Source organism: Colossoma macropomum, unplaced genomic scaffold (genome assembly GCF_904425465.1).
Source record: "Colossoma macropomum unplaced genomic scaffold, Colossoma_macropomum, whole genome shotgun sequence".
Taxonomy (NCBI): Eukaryota; Metazoa; Chordata; class Actinopteri; order Characiformes; family Serrasalmidae; genus Colossoma; species Colossoma macropomum.
This window is the reverse complement of record NW_023494792.1, coordinates 61,233,572-61,255,533: the sequence shown is the minus strand read 5'-3', so window position 1 is coordinate 61,255,533 and position 21,962 is coordinate 61,233,572. Positions and strand designations below refer to the sequence as shown.

Genomic DNA, 21,962 nt, shown 5'->3' with positions numbered 1-21,962 from the left:
TGTGTCGTAAATATCGCATTTACGAGATTTTTATTTATTTATGTATTTATTTATTTATGTATTTTGGAGTACAATTACAATAATCTTAAGGTAATACATAATATGCTTAAACATAAAACATTATATCAGTTTAACCAGAAAGGGAAAAAGATAGCAGCCAGAGATAAAATACAGGCAATTCCAAAATAATAAATTATGACTTAATATTTCAGAATTCTTAATATCTAGTAATAATAAGATTCTATCTCACAATTATGACTTAGTATCTCATAATAATAATTAGAAAATAACAAGTAAATAATGATGAGATATTAAGTCAGATTTATGAAGTAATAAAAGGTTCCCATTATTATGATTTACTAAATGGCTATATTTTATTTTCTTGTGCAGGAAACGGGCTTCCGTAAAGGAACTTCCGAGGAGGACAGCATTAGAGCCCTGAGCTAGCAGGTCTTTTATTTTGAAAGACCGCCCCCTTCTTGTGCCTCACTCGCTTGTCTTTAGCCATGTTATTGTTTTCCTCTGCATTTTTTAGCGAACAGGCTAATTTTAAACTTGATTGTGAGTAATTCCGTTTATCAACATGCACTATTTTAATATTATTTGTAAAACAGAGAGCAAACTCTTATTCTGTAACTTAGAATGTAGAACTTACGTTGCAGGCTGGTCAGCCAGATAGTCTCATTATCGTGTATGAAGGAAATACAGCTTGTATTTCTGTGTTTCTGACAGTTTGATGTGGTGCTAAATTCAGTTTCTTTCGTTTTGTTTTAGAGTAATATATTTTTTAGAAGTCTTGGGTTGGCTCTGTGTTTCATATTCAGACGGATAACAGGCTGGATTCCTATTCGCCAGCTTTTTGTTCCAATTTTCCCGGTCCACCTTAAATGGTGCAGCAGTTACGTTCTGGCGCCAGAGGCGAGAGAATGTAACTGCCTCACCATTTAAGGTGGACCGGGATAATTCGAACAGGAACCTGGCGAATAGGAATCCAACTTCTTCAGCCTCGCTCTAGATAATCAGGCTAAAAATAATGAGAACAAGCCATCAGATATATAAGAATATAAACATATATTAAAAAAGCTGTGCAGTATTTAACTAGTTAATTCAACTTTTGCTGAAGGAGCTCTAGCAGCGCTTAAAGAATCCCATAGATGATACAGTGCTGTATTATAGCCCCCAAGTCAATGGATCTAATTCTGATTCCTATTTGGTTTGAATTGGGGAAACATGTGAAAATGCAGTAATTTGAGATGTTTTAAATCAGACCAATTCTTGACGAATCCTTTTAAATGTTTATTCTTCCATTCACTGCAGTTATAAAAATGGATCCCTCGCCGTGCCATAACTGACAGGAAACTTTCAGGTAACCAATTCTTTGCTTAAAGGAGAATTCCACTCATTTTTCAAAATTCCTGAATGATAATCAGAGTGATTCAGAGTGGTTTGGTGTGAAATTGTTCAGATGTCTTTACAGTGGTGGTGATAGGAACCAGGGGTCGCCATGACTACAACACAAATATAGACATTTTATTTACTATCCAGAACCACCAGTGAACCTACACGAGTCTTCTGAGCTATAATCCTATTCTTGATAAATATCCCCGTCCTCCCCTCGCCGCCCCTTTTTCTACTTGTATTTTTCTACTAAGTTTGCGTTGCTTTGTAAGTCCTTTTTTGTTATAACAAATTATTGTTTTTTTTTAAATGCTGCCTTCTAGTTTTGTCATAAATATCGCATTCACGAGATTTTTTATTCATTTATGTATTTATTTATTTATTTTCCGGTACAATTACAATAATCTCAAGGTAATACACAAAATCGATAAACATAAAACATTATATCAGTTTAAACAGAAAAGGAAAAAGATAGCAGCCAGGGATAAAATACATGCATTTCCAAAATAATAAATTATTTCCAAAATCTGAAATAATACATTTTCTTTGGGGACTATTTTACCTCACAGCACCCTGCATGTATCCCTCCACCATAAATGGACTTTAAGGCCAAAATCTTCTCAAAACTATTGTGAAACAATGTCTCAGACATCATGCAGCGCATTCATAACCATTTCATGTAAAAACTTTCTGTCAGGGAGCTTTTAGAGGTGGACGTCTGGTTCCCATCACCACCACTGTGAACAATTAGAACGGAGCATTTCACACCAAACCACTCTGAATGACTCTGTTTACCTCTAAACCATTTAGTTATGCAGTATTTTGATACATGGGTGGAATTCCCCTTTCAGTTTGAACACTGATGTTACATTGACATTTGCTTTTTTTAAACACTGCTGACTGCTGATACATAGATGCTGCCCCAGGTTTGGCTTTATCTCACTCTCTTCTGTTCAGAATGAATGACATGAACCTTAGCCCTGTGGGCATGGACCAACTCAGTGTACCGTCTGTCAGTGCCAGTCATCTTGGTCTTCCTACCTCACCTACTCACAACCCCATCGCCACCCCAGGTTGGAGCTTGACTTCTTTGTTTCATTCATTTGTGCTTCATGTTACGGGTTTTTCTCTAAATCTGTTGATCCTTTTTTCAGGCATGCCTGTTGCCATACCAAGCTTGGGTCCATCACTTGGACCACTGCCCTCAGCCCTGTCACTCATGCTACCCATGGGGCCGTTAGGAGACAGAGGAGTCATGTGTGGCCTTCCAGAGCGGAACTATACACTACCCCCTCCTCCGTACCCACATCTGGAGAGTAGCTACTTTCGACACATCCTTCCAGGTAAAGTATTTATTACACTGACATACTAAGCTTCTTTATTTCTGATTGGGATAATGTAGTGGATAATACTGTTACCCTCCACATGCATGCACACCACATATATATATATATATATATATATGTACACATATACACATATACACACACACACACACACACACCGGTCATGCATAACATTATGACCACCTCCTTGTTTCTCCACTCATTGTCCATTTTATCAGCTCCACTTACTATATAGGTGCACTTTGTAGTTCTACAGTTACAGACTGTAGTCCATCTGTTTCTCTGATACTTTGTTAGCCCCCTTTTACCCTGTTCTTCAGTGGTCAGGACCCCCATGGACCCTCACAGAGCAGGTACTATTTGGGTGGTGGATCATTCTCAGCACTGCAGTGACAGTGATGTGGTGGTGGTGTGTTAGTATGTGTTGCGCTGGTCTGAGTGGATCAGACACAGCAGTGCTGCTGGAGTTTTTGAACACTGTGTCCACTCACTGTCCACTCTATTAGACACTCCTACCTTGTCAGTCCATCTTGCAGATGTAAAGTCAGAGACGATAGCTCATCTGCTGCTGCACAGTTTGTGGTGGTCATCCTCTAGTCCTTCATCAGTGGTCACAGGACGCTGCCCACAGGATGCTGTTGGTTGGATATTTTTGGTTGGTGGACTATTCTCAGTCCAGCAGTGACACCGAGGTGTTTAAAAACTCCAGCAGCACTGCTGTGTCTGATCCACTCAGACCAGCACAACACACACTAACACACCACCACCACGTCAGTGTTACTGCAGTGCTGAGAATGATCCACCACCCAAATAATACCTGCTCTGTGAGGGTCCATGGGGGTCCTGACCACTGAAGAACAGGGTAAAAGGGGGCTAACAAAGTATCAGAGAAACAGATGGACTACAGTCTGTAACTGTAGAACTACAAAGTGCACCTATATAGTAAGTGGAGCTGATCAAATGGACAATGAGCGTAGAAACAAGGAGGTGGTCAGAATGTTATGCCTGATAACTATTTCATTGTTAAATCGTTCTTTGCATGGTGAAATCGTTTTTCAGATTGATGGAGAACATGTTTTATATGGTTCTATGTAGAACCTTTTTGAAAAGGGTTCTATATAACACCAAAAGGGTTCTTCTATTTCTTTACCTTGTCAAGCTGTAGAACCATATACACCACATTCTCCATCAATCAGAAGAACCCTTTCATGATGCAAAGAACCCTTTAATCATGCGAAGGATTCTTTGAGTGTGCTAGGTTCTATATAAAACCATTTCCTCTATGAAGAACAATCATTTTTAAGAGTGTAACATAATTAAATGGATCACCAGGTGAACATTTCTGACTAAAAAAGAACAATTTTAAAGCACCCTGTGGATCCAGAAATGGCCTTTTCACTATTGGTGATATAATCAAGAGTCAGAACAGTTCGGTTCCTCCACGGGAGATTTTTTGGAACATCCTTCTAGGCAAAGTAGTTGTTTCATTAGACTGGAGCTGCACAAAGTGGGGCCCATGGGCCAAAGCGTTCGATTTGGGTCGCCAACACCCCAATTAGAGGAAAAACGTCTTTGTACAGCTTCTTATTTTAAATGTTTATGTAGGTTTTGTGATTGTATTTCAAAGTACTTTAACGAAATATATAGTCTAAGAACAGATTTGCAAGCTACCTGCTGTCTTTATTGGCGTGCTGTTCTGTCTTTTTGGCCCTTGGCCCAACACAAATATTGCAGACAAAAAGTTCAGGCACTTCTGCGTTAGATCTGCTTCTTTAGTACTGAGTGGTTTAATATCTGGTAAAGTGGGTCATACTGTTACCCTCTGCATAACAGACCGAGCTTTGAATTCCCACCAAGGCAAGCATACCTTTAAGGGTCTTTGGGCAAAAGTCTTGATGTTAAATCTGCCAACATGACTTAAAGTTGTATGCAAAAGTTTTAGTACCCCCAATAAGTAAAATATGTTAACAATATGGCAACATACTTAAAATTGGCATTATCTGCAGATTTTAGTGCACAAATTTTATTTGTTTGTTTAACAAATTAAAAAAAAAACATGCAATATAAAATGTGCCATAACTTTTGCACAAGCCACATCTTATGCTGTATTTTTCCAGTATATTAAATTCAATAAGCAAATAAACAACGGAACGATTTGGATAAAATATCTAATTATGATTTTTCTAACTGATTTTGCAATTTAAAGTGCGGTTATATTCTATAAATTGAGGTTCAGACCTTTTTTTTTAAGGCTTAACCCCTTAATATGGTGTGCCAGACTGCCAGTAAGTTGTGGTTGTGATGTCATAAAATATGGAGGTTCGGTTCCCTCTGATTGGTCAACCTTCTCTACAGACTACAAATTCTGTGTTATATGGTTTAATTTTCCCTCTTTTCAACGTAGGACAGCGTTTTTGATAATGTAGGCTGTAATTTTTTTAATTTGCAGCTCTTGCGATTTGAAAATTGCACTCCCTTAAATTGCGATTTCAATATATAAACGATTAATCTTTCAGCTCTATTAACTGTGCATTAAAATGTGCAGAAGTATGTTCTCTCTAGAGGATGTGGTCACAAATTTACACTTAGAAAATCAACAAAACGTCATTTGAACAGGCAGCAAAATGTTTTATGAATGACAGTATTACCTGCAAAATGTATACATGTAAATATTAATATCTGTTGTCTTTGTTTCTCCAGGTATTTTGTCATATCTGGCAGATCGTCCTCCACCGCAGTACATCCACCCCAGCAGCCTTAACATGGACGGCACTCTGTCTGTACCCAACAATAACCCCTCCGGCCTAGACCCGTACAGCGGCCCGGGAGGACCTCTGGAGCAAGGAATGGTGTCCATAGACTCGCGGCAGGTCGGTGGCCAGGCAGACCTGCACCAGGCTGGTGCTCACGAGGTTCAGCTGGACACCACTGGACTCGCAATGGAGTCACGCGTCAACAGCCCCATGTCCCCTGATGGTATGGGAGAAGAGCTGGCCACCATGGAAGGTGTGGTGGTGGCGGAGACGCAGCAGCAGTTAGGGGGGAGGACTCAGACCCATGAGGGCCTGGCCGGAGTGGACTCCTCGGGGGGAGTCATACCACTGCATGGCCCTGGGCTGGAGCTGCCGGTTGTGATGGAACAGGAGCACATGAGCGGAAGGGTGGGGAACAGCTCAGCAGGGGCTGGAGGTCCGGGGGCTCTGAGTGAAGCCTTGCACTCTAGTGGAGAGCTGACCGCTGGGGTGGTCAGTGTGGTGCTCACTGAAGCCATGGCACCCCAGACTCAGCTGGAGCCTGTATCTCTACATGGACCTTCAGGCATGGGGCTGGAGCCTGTAAACGTGTCCCCCATTACTGCAGAGGTGTCTTTGGGGCCAGACAATAGCTTGGTGCTGGTTAACTCAACCCTACAGTTGGAGGACTCCACTTCAAATAAGGAGAACATAACCACTGCATTCACTATTTGTAAGTCACTTAGCAACCCTGTATTATTATTATTATTATTATTATAGGAACCCAGAGAGAAAAATTAGCAAGAAAAAACAGGCAGGCATACTTACGACAGAAATCTATCTTAAAGGGGAATTTCACCATTTTTTAAAAATGTCTGTTTTATTAAATGATAAAGATCCACTGAGCTGACACTACGTGACTGAAGTGCCCTTAAGCAAGGCGCTTAACCCCCAACTGCTCCCTGGGCGCTGCGGGTAGGGCTGCCCACTGGTCCGGGCAAGTGTGCTCATTGCCCCCTAGTTGTGTTCACTAGTGTGTATGTGGTGTTTCACTGCACGGATGGGTTAAATTGGGGAGGTGAAATTTTTCCCATGTGGGACTAATAAGGGTCACTTAATCTTAATCTTAAAGATGTAAACTAAGTCATTCAGAGTGGTTCGGTGTGAAATGCTTTGTTCCAGAGAAACCTGCCGTTCACAGCGATGGTGATGGGAACCAGACATCTGAGGCATTTAATGCCTCTAAAAGCTCCCTGACAGAAAGTTATTACATGAAATGGTTATGAATGGTCAGCCTGATGTCTGAGACACTGTTTTATGATAGTTTTGTGAGAAGGTTTGGCCTAAATGTATTTTAATCCATTAATTTTAGTCTATACATGGAGGAGGGATACATGGAGGGTGTACCAAGGCAAAATATTCCCCATAGAAAACTTAATTTTTCAGATTTATCATTATTTCACTATTATCAACATTACATATGAAAACTCAAAAGACGCGCGTGGTTTCGGATAGTAAGTAAAATGGCTGTATTTGTGTTGTAGACATAGTGAGTCCTGATTCACCACCACCGAGGCAGTAAGTTCCTCTACAGTGAACCGTTTGACATTAAACCGCTCTGAATGACTTTACATCTCGACCATTGAATTACATAGAAATTTTGAAATAGTGGAGGAGTTTCCCTTTAAAGGGGCATTCTGGCCTAAAACGAGCATTTAATAAGTTGTTTGTCTTGGGTTGTATAGTATTCTGTAGTGTGGTCTTGTATCTCTCAGCCTTATCAGATTGGCTGAATTTACAATTTTTTATTCTTTTGTGTATTAATTCATCAGTGATCTTGCACTACAATACCCAGCATGCATTGCTTAAATACATAAAACAACCCCTGTGCATTTATTAGCAGCAACATTAGCTGTCTGGCTTCCTTCTCTAGTAGCCATCCATCCATCCATCAGTCCATCAATCCATCCATCAGTCCATCAATCCATCCATCAGTCCATCAATCCATCCATCTATCCATCAATCCATCCATCCATCAGTCCATCAATCCATCCATCAGTCCATCAGTCCATCAGTCCATCAATCCATCAATCCATCCATCCATCCATCATCCCATCTATCCATCAATCCATCCATCCATCAATCCATCAGTCAGTCCATCAGTCCATCCATCCATCCATCAATCCATCCATCCATCAACCAATCCATCAACCAATCCATCAATCCATCAATCAATCCATCAATCAATCCATCAATCAATCCATCCATCAATCAATCAATCAGCCTGCCCTCAAAGCACATGTACTTTTCAAAAGTTCCTCCTATCTTTAAGATACGTCGTCAGAAAGAGGCTTTGAGTTCTAACTAGATGCTGAAAGGGTTCTTTGCATGGTGAAAAGGTTCTTCAGATTGATGGAGAGTATGTTGTGTCTGGTTCTGTATGGAAGCTTTTTGAAAATGGTTCTATATAGCACCAAAAAGGGTTTTCCTTTGTTACACTCTTAAAAAAGATGGCCCTTCAATGGTTCTTTAATAAAAAAATGGTTCTAGGTAGAACCATGAACACTCAAAGAACCTTGGTATGATTAGACGGTTCTTTTCATTGTGAAAGTGTTCTTCAGACTAACTGACTGAAAATGTGCTGTAGATGGTTCTGTATAGAACCTTTTTGAAAATTGATCTACATAGCACCCAAAAGAGTTTTTTTATTACAATGTCAAGCTTGTAACAGTAGTAGAACCCTTTTGAGTGCAATATAGAACCCTCCTCAAAAAGGTTCTATATAGAACCATCTGTAACACATTTGTGCACGTTTTCCATCGGTCTGAAGAATCCTTTCGTAATGCAAGGAACTGTTTAATCAGGCAAAGGGTTCTTTGAGTGTAATGTTTCTATATAGAACCCTTTTCTTTACTAAAGAACCCTTGAAGAACCATCTTTTTAAGAGTGTTTGATGTCAAACTTGTAAAAGAATCCCTTTTGGTGCTATATAGAACCATATACAACACATTCTTCATCAATCTGAAGAAACATTTCATGAGCATGAAATGGTCCTATGCAGTTGGTTCCCTTTGCTAAAGAACCCTTGAAGAACCGTCATTTTAAGAGTGACAGATGCCACAGTGTCCTTGGTGTCTAATTATGCCTGTTTGCTGTGTTTATTGTGAGCAGGGTGCACTTTATGTGAGCGCTCTTACAGCTCGAGCTGTCCCGAGCACGGACCCGTCACCTTCATCCCAGACACGCCCATTCAGAGCAGGGCCCGCCTTTCATTGCCCCGCCCACTGTGCCTCCGCGTATCTGTGGCCGACGAACCCAGCGGTGAGTCTGTTGGACTGTTATGATGGTGCTTTACTCTTTTAACATTGTCCTCTTGGAACCCTGTTCTTCAGTGGTCAGGACCCCTATGGACCCTCGCAGAGCAGGTACTATTTGGGTGGTGGATCATTCTCAGCACTGCAGTATTACTGACATGGTGGTGGTGTGTTAGTGTGTGTTGCGCTGGTCTGAGTGGATCAGACACAGCAGTGCTGCTGGAGTTTTTAAACACTGTGTCCACTCACTGTCCACTCTATTAGACACTCCTACCTTGTCAGTCCACCTTGTAGATGTAAAGTCCGAGACGATAGCTCATCTGCTGCTGCACAGTTTGTGTTGGTCATCCTCTAGTCCTTCATCAGTGGTCACAGGATGCTGGCCACAGGACGCTGTTGGCTGGATATTTTTGGTTGGTGGACTATTCTCAGTCCAGCAGTGACACTGAGGTGTTTAAAAACTCCAGCAGCACTGCTGTGTCTGATCCACTCAGACCAGCGCAACACACACTAACACACCACCACCACATCAGTGTTACTGCAGTGCTGAGAATGATCCACCACCCAAATAGTACCTGCTCTGTGAGGGTCCATGGGGGTCCTGACCACTGAAGAACAGGGTAAAAGGGGGCTAACAAAGTATCAGAGAAACAGATGGACTACAGTCTGTAACTGTAGAACTACAAAGTGCACCTATATAGTAAGTGGAGCTGATAAAATGGACAATGAGTGTAGAAACAAGGAGGTGGTCATAATGTTATGCCTGATTGGTGTTTATGACATTTTTGTCAGAATTGAGTTCACATATTCTTACTCTGTCACAGCTTCTTAACATTATGTGAGATGTTTTTTAAGTTGTGTGCATTTATGCACTCTTTATCTAGAAAATAAAAAGGTTCTATCTCCAAAACCAAATGCTAACTTAGTTCTATAAGGTTTTATCTGCCAGCCAGTCAGCACTTCAAATACACACAAGACGACCAATCAGGTTCTGCCTCTTTGTCATGTCGCCGCTCTGCTCAGTGACGGCAGGAAAAGCTTATAAAAACATGAAAACATGTTGCTGAAACTCTGACTGCCTTCTTACAGTTTAAAAAGTCTTCCTATTTAAAATTTTATAAATATTAAGCCTTAAAGGTAATTAAACAGTTAACATTTGAGTTAATGGACTCTTAATTACAGCATAAACATCTTTTCATTTCCTTCTTTCTCCCAAAATAAGACATTTTGGCTCATTAGAATCAACATTTCTGATATAAACAAAAACCTCTCACTGCCTTTAGACCGACCAGCTACACTGACCTGCTGGGACAGTTTGTCACAGTCGCTGGTTTCTGTCTAACTAAAGGAAACTTAAGCTAATGGTTCCTAACTAAACCGAAAACTGACCTTTGTCGTGGACAAAATATTTAGCACTGACTTTATACTTAATCTATCAATCAAAACTTTTTTTTTTAATGAGAAAAAGATGATTTGTTCTAAAATAAGAAATACATGTTATAAAAAATAAACAAATCATACAAATAAATGTGATAGAAAGCATTAAATTTGATACATGTAGACACTAATTTTATTTTGTGCATATTGATGTAATTATAATTTGATATTAAATTATAAAAATGTAGTCTTGATATTAAATAATCTTTCTTTAATGTTTTATCCTCAGGTGTATTTGCACGAGAGACCATCCCCACCAGGACCTGCTTCGGACCAATGGTTGGGCAGCACTGTAGCAGTGTGGAGCTTCCAGACTGGCCTGACAAGGACACCCCTCAGCTGTGGAAGGTTCATTGTTCGAAATAAAACAGTATTAAACATTTATTTTAATGCATTTTAAAGAGATTCTGCAGGTCCCTCTGAATGAATGTTTGATTTGCTCTTCATTTACATTTTCCACTTTGATCTCCAGCCACGTTTTGTAGCTTTTGGGGGGAAAAACGGCTAAATTGTGTGTTTGATTTTCAGATGTTCCACAATGATATCCTAGAGTTCTGTATAGTGACGACGGATGAACATGAATGCAACTGGATGATGTTCGTGAGAAAAGCCAGGTAACTCAGCCTCAAAGTGTTGCAGTCATATGAAAATATTTGAATACTTCCATTAAAGTATTTAGTTGTAAAAATACGAGAATTTAAATATTTGAAGTTTTGTTTCTATTTATTTAGTTAAACATATTAAAAAACATGAACTATAATGTTATTGGATCTGTCACACTTATTGCATCATCACCTGATCGCAATTATTTAAGTTAACTGCCAGGATTTTGAGTGTAATGGTAGTAACGCAGTAACGCAGTAAATGCATTCATTGAGACATCATGGGGTTTATGAAAACAACAGAAATTCTAGTTTACAGTGTGAGAGTCATTTGTGTAGCTAATTCTAACTGTATTTAGTGTGTGTGTGCAGAGTAAATGTTGTTCTCCCTAATATTGAGTGTGTTTACATGTCCTTAATAATACGATAACTGCAGAAAATCAGATTTTGTCAGTAATCCGATCAACGCATTTACATTGACTTGAGTAATCAGATGGGGAAACTCTGGGTCTACATGAGTCAGACAGTAATCAGATTTCTGCTTTGCAACCAGCCAATAAACTCTCAGAAGAAGACGTGACGTAAAACTCGAACTTTGTGCTGCAGCTTTTTTTATAAACATTGTGCTGCTTTACTTCAAAATATAAACATACATCATCTGGAAAATGAAGAATATTTAAATCCTTTATTTAGGTTTGGTTTCAGCGCCGCTCCAAATGTGTTTTGCTGCGTCTGCGGCAACACTGCTCGCTTATTTCTGGTACCGTGGTCTGTTTTGCACATGCGCGGACTGAGAAATCCGAAAGAAATCAGAGTAAGAGTTCACATGCACTGAGAAATCTGATTACTGAGCTAAAATCCAGCTCTTTATCAGATTACTTGGATTTCTAGATTTACATGACCATTTGAATAATCGGATAACTGCAGAAATCCGATTATGACTAGATTATTAAGTGCATGTAAACGCACTCACTGTCTCTTGTAGCTTTGACTCGACACACAATTCTGTGTAACTGTAATTTGTTTGTGTGCGGACACTCAATATTGTTGTGTAAACATAGCTTGGAAGCCAGATGGCTAATGAGCCAATTTGGCCACTTAAAGGCTTTTCCCTTAATAATTGCCTGCAGTGAACAATTAAACCATTAATTGCAATTAATTACATGACAATTAATCATCAGCTTAAATTTCACATAACAGTAATTGTGCCCTAAAATGTGCACAAGTGTGCTTAAAGGGTTGTTTAGTAAAGAAAATGTTTCTATGTAGAACCATCAACACTCAAAGAACCTTTTGCGTGATTAAAGGGTCTTTACGTCATGAAAGCGTTCTTCGGATTGATGGAAAATGTGCACGATTGATGGAAAATGTGCATAGACTGTTCTATATAGAACCTTTTCCAAAAAGGTTCTATATAGCGCCCAAAAGGGTTTTTCTATTGTTACAAGCTTGACAAGGTAACAATAGAAGAACCCTTTTGGGTGCTATATAGTGCCATTTTCAAAAAGGTTCCATATAGAACTATCTACAGCATATTCTCAATCAGTTTTAAGAACACTTTCATGATGCAAAGAACATGATGGTTCTATATAGAGCCATATAGCACCAAAAAGGGTTCTTCTGTTGTTACAGGCTTGACATCATAACAATAGAAGAACCCTTTTGGGTGCTATTTAGAACCATTTACAACACATTCTCCATCAATCTGAAAAATGCTTTCATGAAGCAAAGAATTTAATCATGCAAAGGGTTCTTTTGAGTGTTCGTGGTTCTATATAGAACCATTGTCTTTACTAAAGAACCCTTGAAGCACCATCTTTTTTAGGTGTACAGAATGTGTTAACTTATTTTCTCTTAGAAAATCAACACAACGTGTGCGGCGCCTGGTCAGATCACATTCGCATGTGACTGTATAATGAAATTACAGCTCTCGGTATATCAGCAGCATCTCAGTCGCAGCATCTTTATCTAAGTAATGTGTTTGCAGGAGCACAGAGGAGCAGAATTTGGTGGCGTATATTGACAATGGGAAGCTTTACTTCTGCACGTCCAGAGAGATTCTCCCAGAGCAAGAGCTGCTGTTCTACTACAGCAGAGATTACAGCAGACTGCTCGGTAAGACTGCAGCCCTGTTCTGGACTAACACTGCCCTAAAGAGTCTACTGTCTGATTCGGTCCATGAAGGACTTGATTACTAGCTGCTGAAGAGTGACGTGAAGCACTGTAAGAAAAAAGATACCTGATTTTTTTTAGCTAATTGGACTGATAATAATGAACTACACACATCTTCAAGTGTTCTTCAGTAAAGAAAATGGTTCTGTGTTGAACCATAAACACTAAAAGAACCCTTTGCATGATTGAAAGGTTCTTTGCATCATGAAATGGTTCTTCAGATTGACTGAGAATGTGTTGTATATGGTACTAAGGGTATCTAAGGATTCTTGACATCGTAACTGTAGAAGAGCACTTTTGGTGCTTTATAGAACCCTTTTCAAAAAAAAGTTATATATACGTAACCATCTACGACATATTCTCCATCAATCTGAAGAACCGTTTTACGATGCAAAAAAATCTTTTACTCATGCAAAGGGTTATACATGGTTCATGGTTCTACATAGAACCATTTTCCTAACTAAAAACCCTTGGAAAACCATACAGAACCCAAACAAGAATGTGCCTGTCACTCAGCTTGTTATTTGAAGTTCAGTTAACTCCTCAGCCTGGTAACTAACTTTTTAAGTTAGTTTAAGTTAAAACACTGTTTTTTTTATAGTGAGTGCATATATAACTTCAAATAGGATACTCTTAAAAAAACAAAAACAAAAAAAAGCTTTTCTGGGGCAACATCACAGTGGAACCATTTTCAATTATGGTTAAAGATTTTTAGAAATGTTCACCGTGTCTTGGCTTCATGCTTTTTTCTTTTATTTTTCTATTTTAAAAAGTAATATAAAGGTTAAAATGTGCCCTGTTCTCATAGGACGGTGAAAGTAACGCACATTTAAAACTCATTAAAGGTGCATATTTGGGCCTTAAGAGCAGTTTTGTACTTTCGAGGGTACATTTGCATTGTTTGTACAGTTGGAGACTAAACTATTCCTGTACAGCGCCTTTTTACTAACACGCACTGTGTGTGAGAGTGAAGAACCTTTTTAAAGTTTAAAGAAAGGTTCTTTATTAAAGCTTTTTTCTTTTCTCAAACCATCCAAGGAAGAGCTGAACAATTTAGGGAAAATATTCCAATTTATCTGTCCACTATTGTGACTACAACTTAAATTGCAATTTATTTCTATAAATTGAAGTTCAGGCCTGTTACTTTGGTCATTAATACCAGCATATCCACTTTCTGTAGCTTGAGGCTTGAACACTGAACACAGCGTGGCAGACAGCCAGTTAACTGTGGTTTTTGCTGTCACAGCAAATGAATGTTTGGTCGCCTCCGATTGGTCTAACTTATCTGCAGGCAGCTCACAAGCTGTGTTATTGGGTTAAATTTCGCTGAAACTTGTCAAAAAAGATTACAATATGGTTCAGTGTGTGAGATGTAATCAGAGTGATTCAGAGTGGTTTGGAGTGAAATAGTTCAGATGTCTTTACAGTGGTGGTGATAGGAACCAGGGGGTCACCATGACAACAACACAAATATAGACATTTTATTTACTATCCAAAACCACCAGTGAACCTACACGAGTCTTCTGTATAATATTGAATATAGTACCAATAGAACTAAATCCCAGATGTTTAATGTAATTACTTTCTGTGAGGGATCTTTCAGAGGTGGACGTCTGGTTCCCATCACCACCACTGTGAACAATTCTGAATGACTCTGTTTACATCTTAACCATTTAATTATACACCAATCAGGCATAACATGATGACCACCCTGTTTCTGCGCTCATTGTCCATTTTATCAGCTCCACTTACTATATAGGGGCACTTTGTAGTTCTACAGTTACAGACTGTAGTCCATCTGTTTCTCTGCATACTTTGTTAGCCCCCTTTTACCCTGTTCTTGACACTGATGTGGTGTGTTAGTGTGTGTTGTGCTGGTCTGAGTGGATCAGACACAGCAGTGCTGCTGGAGTTTTTAAACACCTCAGTGTCACTGCTGGACTGAGAATAGTCCACCAACCAAAAATATCCAGCCAACAGCGTCCTGTGGGCAGCGTCCTGTGACCACTGATGAAGGACTAGAGGATGACCAACACAGACCATGCAGCAGCAGATGAGCTATCGTCTCTGACTTTACATCTACAAGGTGGACTTACAAGGTAGGAGTGTCTAATAGAGTGGACAGTGAGTGGACACAGTGTTTAAAAACTCCAGCAGCACTGCTGTGTCTGATCCACTTGCACCAGCACAACACACACTAATGCACCACCACCACATCAGTGTTACTGCAGTGCTGAGAATGATCCACCACCCAACAATAATGTTATGCCTGATCGGTGTACACTGTTGGAAATAAAGGTACTGTGTTGATACATTTCTCATTCATCAAGGCACAAACAGTGTAAATTTGCCTTCAAACAGTGGTTTTAAGGTCTGATTGTGAACCTTAAATACGTTTCTCCAGGTGAAAAGTTCGTATTTGTACCTTTTCATAACCAAATGTTCTAAAACAGAACAGTAAAATAAAAGCCTGGAGACGAGACGGGGTGTGTGGAGTCAGTACAGCTTAGAACATATCATTTCAGTGGATTATGGTTCAGTTATGTTCCCTGACTAAAGGTACTGAGAGGGAACCAGCCCAGTTACTGCGATGTTGATATAAAAACGAACTAAATCTTTCTGCCCTGGTCTGATCCAAGTACCATTTAGGAACCTAAATTTGTAAGAGTGTGCAGCTCATTTATCCAAGCTGCTCAGCATGTATATTGATTCTGTAATATTTACACTTGACCCACCTTTCAGGTGTACCCCAAGTACCAGAAGGCCAAATTTGCCACTGTGGAAAAGAATGCGCCTCTTTCCCCGAGTTAAAATCTCATCTCAGCAGTCACGCCCACAGTCAAAGTCCAACCCACGAAGACCCCACCCGCGCTGTCCACAGTCAGCCCCACCCTCAGGAGAAGCTGGCCAGTGAGGCACCCAGCCCCACCTCCTCCCCGTCCTGGCAGTGCCACTCCCACGGCGATGGGCAGGCCGACAGCAACGGGCACCGCCACGGCAGGGAGAAGAAGTTCAAGTGCAACATGTGTTCACGAGCGTTCACCACGTCCACCAAGCTGAACGTGCACTTCATGGGTCACATGGGCGTCAGGCCACACAAGTGCAGCTACTGCAGCAAAGCCTTCAGTGACCCGAGCAACCTGAGGATGCATCTGAGGATCCACACAGGTGCCGTGTCTGTGTCTGTGTTCTTACTGAAACTAGCTGCTCAGTTTCTACACCTAAAAAAAAGTTTTGTTTTTCAAGGGTTCTTTAGTAGAGAAAACGGTTCTGTATAGAACCATGAACACTTAAAGAACCCCTTGCATGATTAAAGGGTCCTTTGCATCATGATATTGTTCAGATTGATTGAAAAATGTGCATAAATGTGCTACAGATGGTTCCATATAGAACCTTTTAGAAAAGGGTTCTACATAGCACCAAAGAGGGTTCATCGTAACAATAGAAGAACCACTTCACATTCTCTTTCAATCTGAAAAACACTTTCATGGTGCAAAAAACCCTTTAATCATGCAAAGGGTTCTTTTAATGCTCATGGCTCTATATAGACCCTTTTTCTTCGCTAAAGAACCCTTGAAGAACCATCTTTTTTATTAGTGTAGGTTTATTTCTCACGTATAGGTTACAGTGTCGTGAAAAAGTATACGGCCTTAAAGAAGATGGTTCCTCAAGGGTTCTTTAGCAAAGACGATGGTTCTGTATAGAACCGTGGACATTCGAAGAACCCTTTGCACGATTAAAGGTTCTTTGCATCGCGAAAATGCTCTTCAGATTGATGGAGAATGTGTTGCATATAGTTCTATATAATAACCTTTTTGAAAAGGGTTCTATATAGCACCCAAAAGGGGTTCTTCTATTGTCTAGCTTGATATCGTAACATAGAAAAACCTTTTCAAAAAGGTTCTGTTTGGAATCTTCTACAGCACATTCTCTATCCATGTGAAGAACCTTTTCACGATGCAAAAACCCTTTAATCATGCAAAGGGTTCTTTTAATGCTCATGGCTCTATATAGAACCTTTTTCTTCACTAAAGAACCCTTGAAGAACCATCTTTCTTATTAGTGTAGGTTTATTTCTCACGTATAGATTACAGTGTCGTGAAAAAGTATTCACCATTTCCTGGTTTCCTTTACAGTCTTAGATGGTTCGCCAAGGGTTCTTTAGCAAAGACGATAGTTCTGTATAGAACCACGGACACTTAAAGAACCCTTTGCATGATTGAAAGTTCTTTGCATCGTGAAAAGGCTCTTCAGATTGATGAAGCATGTGTTGCATATAGTTCTATGTAATAACCATTTTGGAAAGGGTTCTATATAGCACCAAAATGGTTCTTCTTTTGTATACAAGCTTGACATCACAATGATAGCAGAACCTTTTTTGGTGCTACATATGGTGCTCTTCAAAAAGATTCTATATAGAACCATCTGCAGCATATTCTCCATCAATCTGAAGAACACTTTCATGATGCAAAGCCCTTTAATCACGCCAAGGGTTCTGTTTACTAAAGAACCCTTAAAAAAAAAAAACATCTTTTTTTAAGAGTGTATTTTTGCACATTTGTCATGCCAAATGGTTTTAGATATTTGTACAGAGGACAAAAACACAAGAACCACAAAACACATGTTTTAATGTTTATTTCATTTACGGAACACCTGTGTGAAAAAGTAATTGCCCCCTAAACCTAATAGCTGCTGTGCCAAATGCTTATAAACGTTGTAATAACTGATGTGTTCTGTAATGAAAATCCAGCTGAATATAGTTCCACTTTCAGCATCTCTAAAGTTCACCATCCTGTGTTCCTGTGATATCAGGTTTGTGATAAATTACATGTGATCTCATCCCAAAGGTCAGAAGAACTTCAGGTGCACCGTGTGTGGTAAGTCTTTTACCCAGAAAGCCCACGTAGAGTCTCATATGGTCATTCACACGGGCGCCAAGAACATCAAGTGTGACCACTGTGACAAGACGTTCAACAGGAAACAGGACCTTAAGCAGCACATGTACTCACACTCGCTGTAAGTACGCGTATCACCCTCTTATTCTCGGTAGGAGTTTGTTCACAGTTTCAAATTATATGAACTGCCTAGCACACGTCGCATGTTTAAAGGCCCATATCATGGAAAACCAAATTTCCCTCACTGAGTTTTCAAAACATTCCTTTCACTCTCTAATCAATACTGTCCATATTTACAGACTAGACTGCAAAAACGGCCTGTTATCACAAAAACCAATGCATTTATATATATTCAGCCCACAGCAGTTTAGCCCCGCCCATTTACATAAAAAAAAAGAGTGATACAACTTGAACTGCTTTTGAATAAGGCACAGCCAATCAGAGCAGAGGTCACTTACATAAACGTATCTTAAAGGCACAGCAACAGAAACGCCGTGTTTAATTTTAAAGAATGAACAGAGGTTGGAAAACAGTCATGGTTATGTAAAATGAACCTGTTTTTGGTATATTAACTACATAAAAGGAAAAAGGAAAAATATAGAATTCAGGACCTTTAATTTGACTTGGGAAATGTCTAAAAAATAATTAGTATGATATTTTCTATTTTACAAAAATGAAAAATAAAATTGGGATTATCAATAATATAGTTTCTGTTGCTTGCAGTGGTGCTCCGGAACTCAGTTAGAGGTTATACAACAGACTGACCGTATACGAAACAGACAAATAAGTTAAAAGACAGGAAAAGCTACACAAAAAAACCTGACAACAGACAGACAGTACATAAAGCAAACAAATAAAGTGAAAAGGAAGACAAGCCAAACAGGAAAAATAAAAAATAAATACATTAATAATAATAATAATAATAATAATAATAATAATAATGACAGACAGGCATTATACCGAGTAAATAAAGTAAATATATGTATACGCATATACACATACAAACACAGCCACCCATTCAGCAATTTTGTACCAAAAATGCAATAGTCTACTTTGCTGTGCTTGTACAGGTTAGATTTTTTGTTATAGTTTCATAATTTTACAACTCATCTAAACTGAAGTGCTGATAATGCTGCGTCAGAGTCGGGAATTGACTGAAGCATAGCCTATTGCAGGGGTCGGCAACTCAAATGTTAAGAAGAGCCATTTTTTCCTTTCAACAAGAATCAAACTACCTTGGGAGCCACAACATTTATGTCCATTTTACCATCTTGGCTGTAAACATGTCTCAGTATGTGCTGATGTACTAGTATAGGCTGTAAACTATAATAGCCTATAATAATAATCTCCGGCAGGAAACTCTTCAGAAAAAGTAGAACAGTTTCTTGTAAAATGTCTCTCAACGTTCGACTTTTTACGAGGCTGAAGTCGCTTCTCATTCGCCAGCAACGAAAAGGCAAAGAGAAAGATTTAAGATGACCATTAATAATTTGGAGATGAGTGGACTTTGTGTTTATAATCACTCCAGTTGGTTTCCTGATTCATTTAATCTGCAATGAGAAACTGACAAACACTAAAATATCACAAAGATGAATTCGGTTTCTCATTTGCTTCTCGTTTGAATTTTCCCGTTCCACCTTAAATGGTGCCTGAGGCATCAGAATGTAACTGCTGCACCATTTAAGGTGGAACGGCAAAATTCAAACAAGAAGCTGGTGAATGAGAAGCTGAATTCAGCGTTGTGACTTTTTGTTGTTTGTCACTGCAGATTAAACGTATCAGGAAACCAGCTGGAGTGATTATAAACACACATAAGTCCATTCATCTCCAAATCATCGATGTTCATCTTAAATCTCTCTCTTTGCCGTTTCGTTAGCTACTAGCTGGGCGAGGCTGTTGTTTGCGTTGCTATGGTGTCCAGCAGTCTGCGCTGATCTTCAGGGTTAAAGGGTGAATTAGCAGTTCTACATTAACTCCAGAGTTTAAGACCATTTATTGTTAAACTGTGTTGAACGATCAGCAGAGCTTTATTTTACTGTAAAGGAGGATTATTTTATTATTACCTACAAATCTGATTCAGCTGTGGAGCCACAACAGGGCAGTAAAAGAGCCGCATGTGGCTTCGGAGCCGCATGTTGCCGACCCCTGGCCTAATGTCTTATTAATGCCCCTTAGTAATACATTGTTTTAACAATAAAAGGAAATTAAACATTACATGTACACTTTATTTATTGTTGTTAGGCAAATTAATTGTCCAGTTCTCTGTCAGTTTTCTTTCCCACAAAGGTGATTATTGCCTTTGAAGCGTCATGATCAGCTTACATATAAATCATCACCAATTAATTAACATTAAATCCATGTTACATGATTTTCATGTTGTGTTTCTCTCGCCACTTCTTCTCCATCAGTGTATGACCTCTGTTTGTTTTTCTCCTCTATGCTGTTGGGTCGTCCACAGAGACCGCCAGATTACCTGCCCGAAGTGCGACAAGCAGTTCCTCAAGACCGATCACCTGAAGAAGCACCTGAACTCCCACGACGGGAAAAGGGACTTCATCTGTGAAAAATGCAATAAGGGCTTCCTCACGAAATACCATCTTACACGACACCTCAAAATCTGCAAGGGCCCAAAGACAGGCAGGGGGGCCGCCCATGAAGAGGAAGGGGAGGAGGAAGAGGAAGACGAGGAAGACGAAGAAGAGGAGGAAAGGAGTGCCAGGGGACCAGATGAGAGAGAAGAGTGTGGTGTTGGGATGGCAGGGTACTCCCCTGATAAGACTCTGTAACCTCTGACTGTGATCTGCCTCGCTTATCATATTTATTTAACCCTTTCTTCTTTCATCGTACTCTTTTGGTGTTGCCAAAATTCTGTTCACAAGCTATTTTTATTTTTCAGTACATAAAATCGTCATGATTCACATCACAACAAAATCTTGCCAGATGAAACTGTGAGTAAAGTCGTAATTAAAAATGATAAAAATGGTATTAAATAGTATATAATATTTTCATATTGAAATAATTGGTCAGAAAATAATGGAACAGTAACTGAAATGCTGCCTCCTTTTTGTGCTAACGTTCCTTTATAGATTAGGTACTTAATGAACTCACAAAGTACCTTCATACTTCTCTGCCTTGTTGTTATTTATTTGTTTCGTTTCTGTGGGTGATGGACCGGAATAATGTAATTTATTTTATAAATAAACCCAGTACTGTAAACTCCTGTATGTTTATTACATTTATTACATTTTCCATCTATTATGTGAATTAAACACAACAAAAGAATGAGTAACCAATCAAAACACCTCTGCAAACATTTTATTTGGAAATGTGTCACATGATATGATCAGACCAGAGCAATCCATAAGCAGTTACATCGGCAAGGGAAGTGTTTCAGTGATTCACTGATTCAAGTCAAATCAGAATCAGCATTTTTATTTGCCAAATACCAGGTGTATGAGGAATCTTTCTTGGTGGAGTTGTTCATATAAATATTAAACCTTGAAATAAAGATTATATTATACAGTATATGTGTATATATATGTTTGTATGTATATATATATATATATATATATATATACACACACAACACCTCAAATTTGTATATACAGTGGTCGTGCATTACAGTGTGTATAATAAAGTGAGAATGTGATGTGAGAAGGCTCCTTCACTCTTAAAAAAGATGGTTCTTCAATGGTTCTTTAGTAAGGACAGTGGTTATGTATAGAACCATAAACACTCAAAGAACCATCAGCAAGATTAAATGGTTCTTTGCATGGCGAAAGCGTTCTTTAGATGAGGAGAATGTGTTGTATGTGGTTCTATGTAGCACCAAAAATCGTTCTGCTATTGTTATGATGTAAAGATTATATATATTAACAGAGCTCTTTTTGGTGCTGTATAGAACCATTTTCAAAAATGTGCTAGAACCAGAACCAGTTTTTATGACTTCAGCTTCATCCTGCAGGTCTAATCTCGCTGCTTTTTTACAACAACAAGAGTCTCAACTGGACTGCAAAGCACAAACAACACAAAGAGGAAAATGCTACAGAGAGGAGCAGCCAGTTCA

At 39.2% G+C, this 21,962-nt stretch overlaps 1 protein-coding gene across 1 annotated transcript; it reads left to right on the top strand.

The window, feature by feature from the left end:
- The first annotated feature begins 454 nt into the window (after positions 1-454).
- prdm4 (PR domain containing 4) lies at positions 455-21,042 on the top strand. Its single transcript, XM_036577751.1, has 12 exons — positions 455-561; positions 1,318-1,366; positions 2,356-2,471; positions 2,553-2,741; positions 5,445-6,209; positions 8,648-8,797; positions 10,457-10,575; positions 10,756-10,841; positions 12,817-12,944; positions 15,744-16,169; positions 17,849-18,017; positions 20,355-21,042. The coding sequence occupies exons 3-12, from the start codon at positions 2,357-2,359 to the stop codon at positions 20,680-20,682; spliced, it is 2,475 nt and encodes an 824-aa protein (XP_036433644.1). The 5' UTR covers positions 455-561; positions 1,318-1,366; position 2,356; the 3' UTR covers positions 20,683-21,042.
- The last annotated feature ends 920 nt before the right edge of the window (positions 21,043-21,962 follow it).

Coding starts and splice junctions, on each gene's coding strand:
- prdm4 (XM_036577751.1), top strand. CDS start 2,357: ATGAATGACATGAACCTTAGCCCTGTGGGCATGGACCAACTCAGTGTA. Junction 6,210..8,647: donor AACCACTGCATTCACTATTT/GTAAGTCACTTA, acceptor TATTGTGAGCAG/GGTGCACTTTATGTGAGCGC. Junction 10,576..10,755: donor ACACCCCTCAGCTGTGGAAG/GTTCATTGTTCG, acceptor TTTGATTTTCAG/ATGTTCCACAATGATATCCT.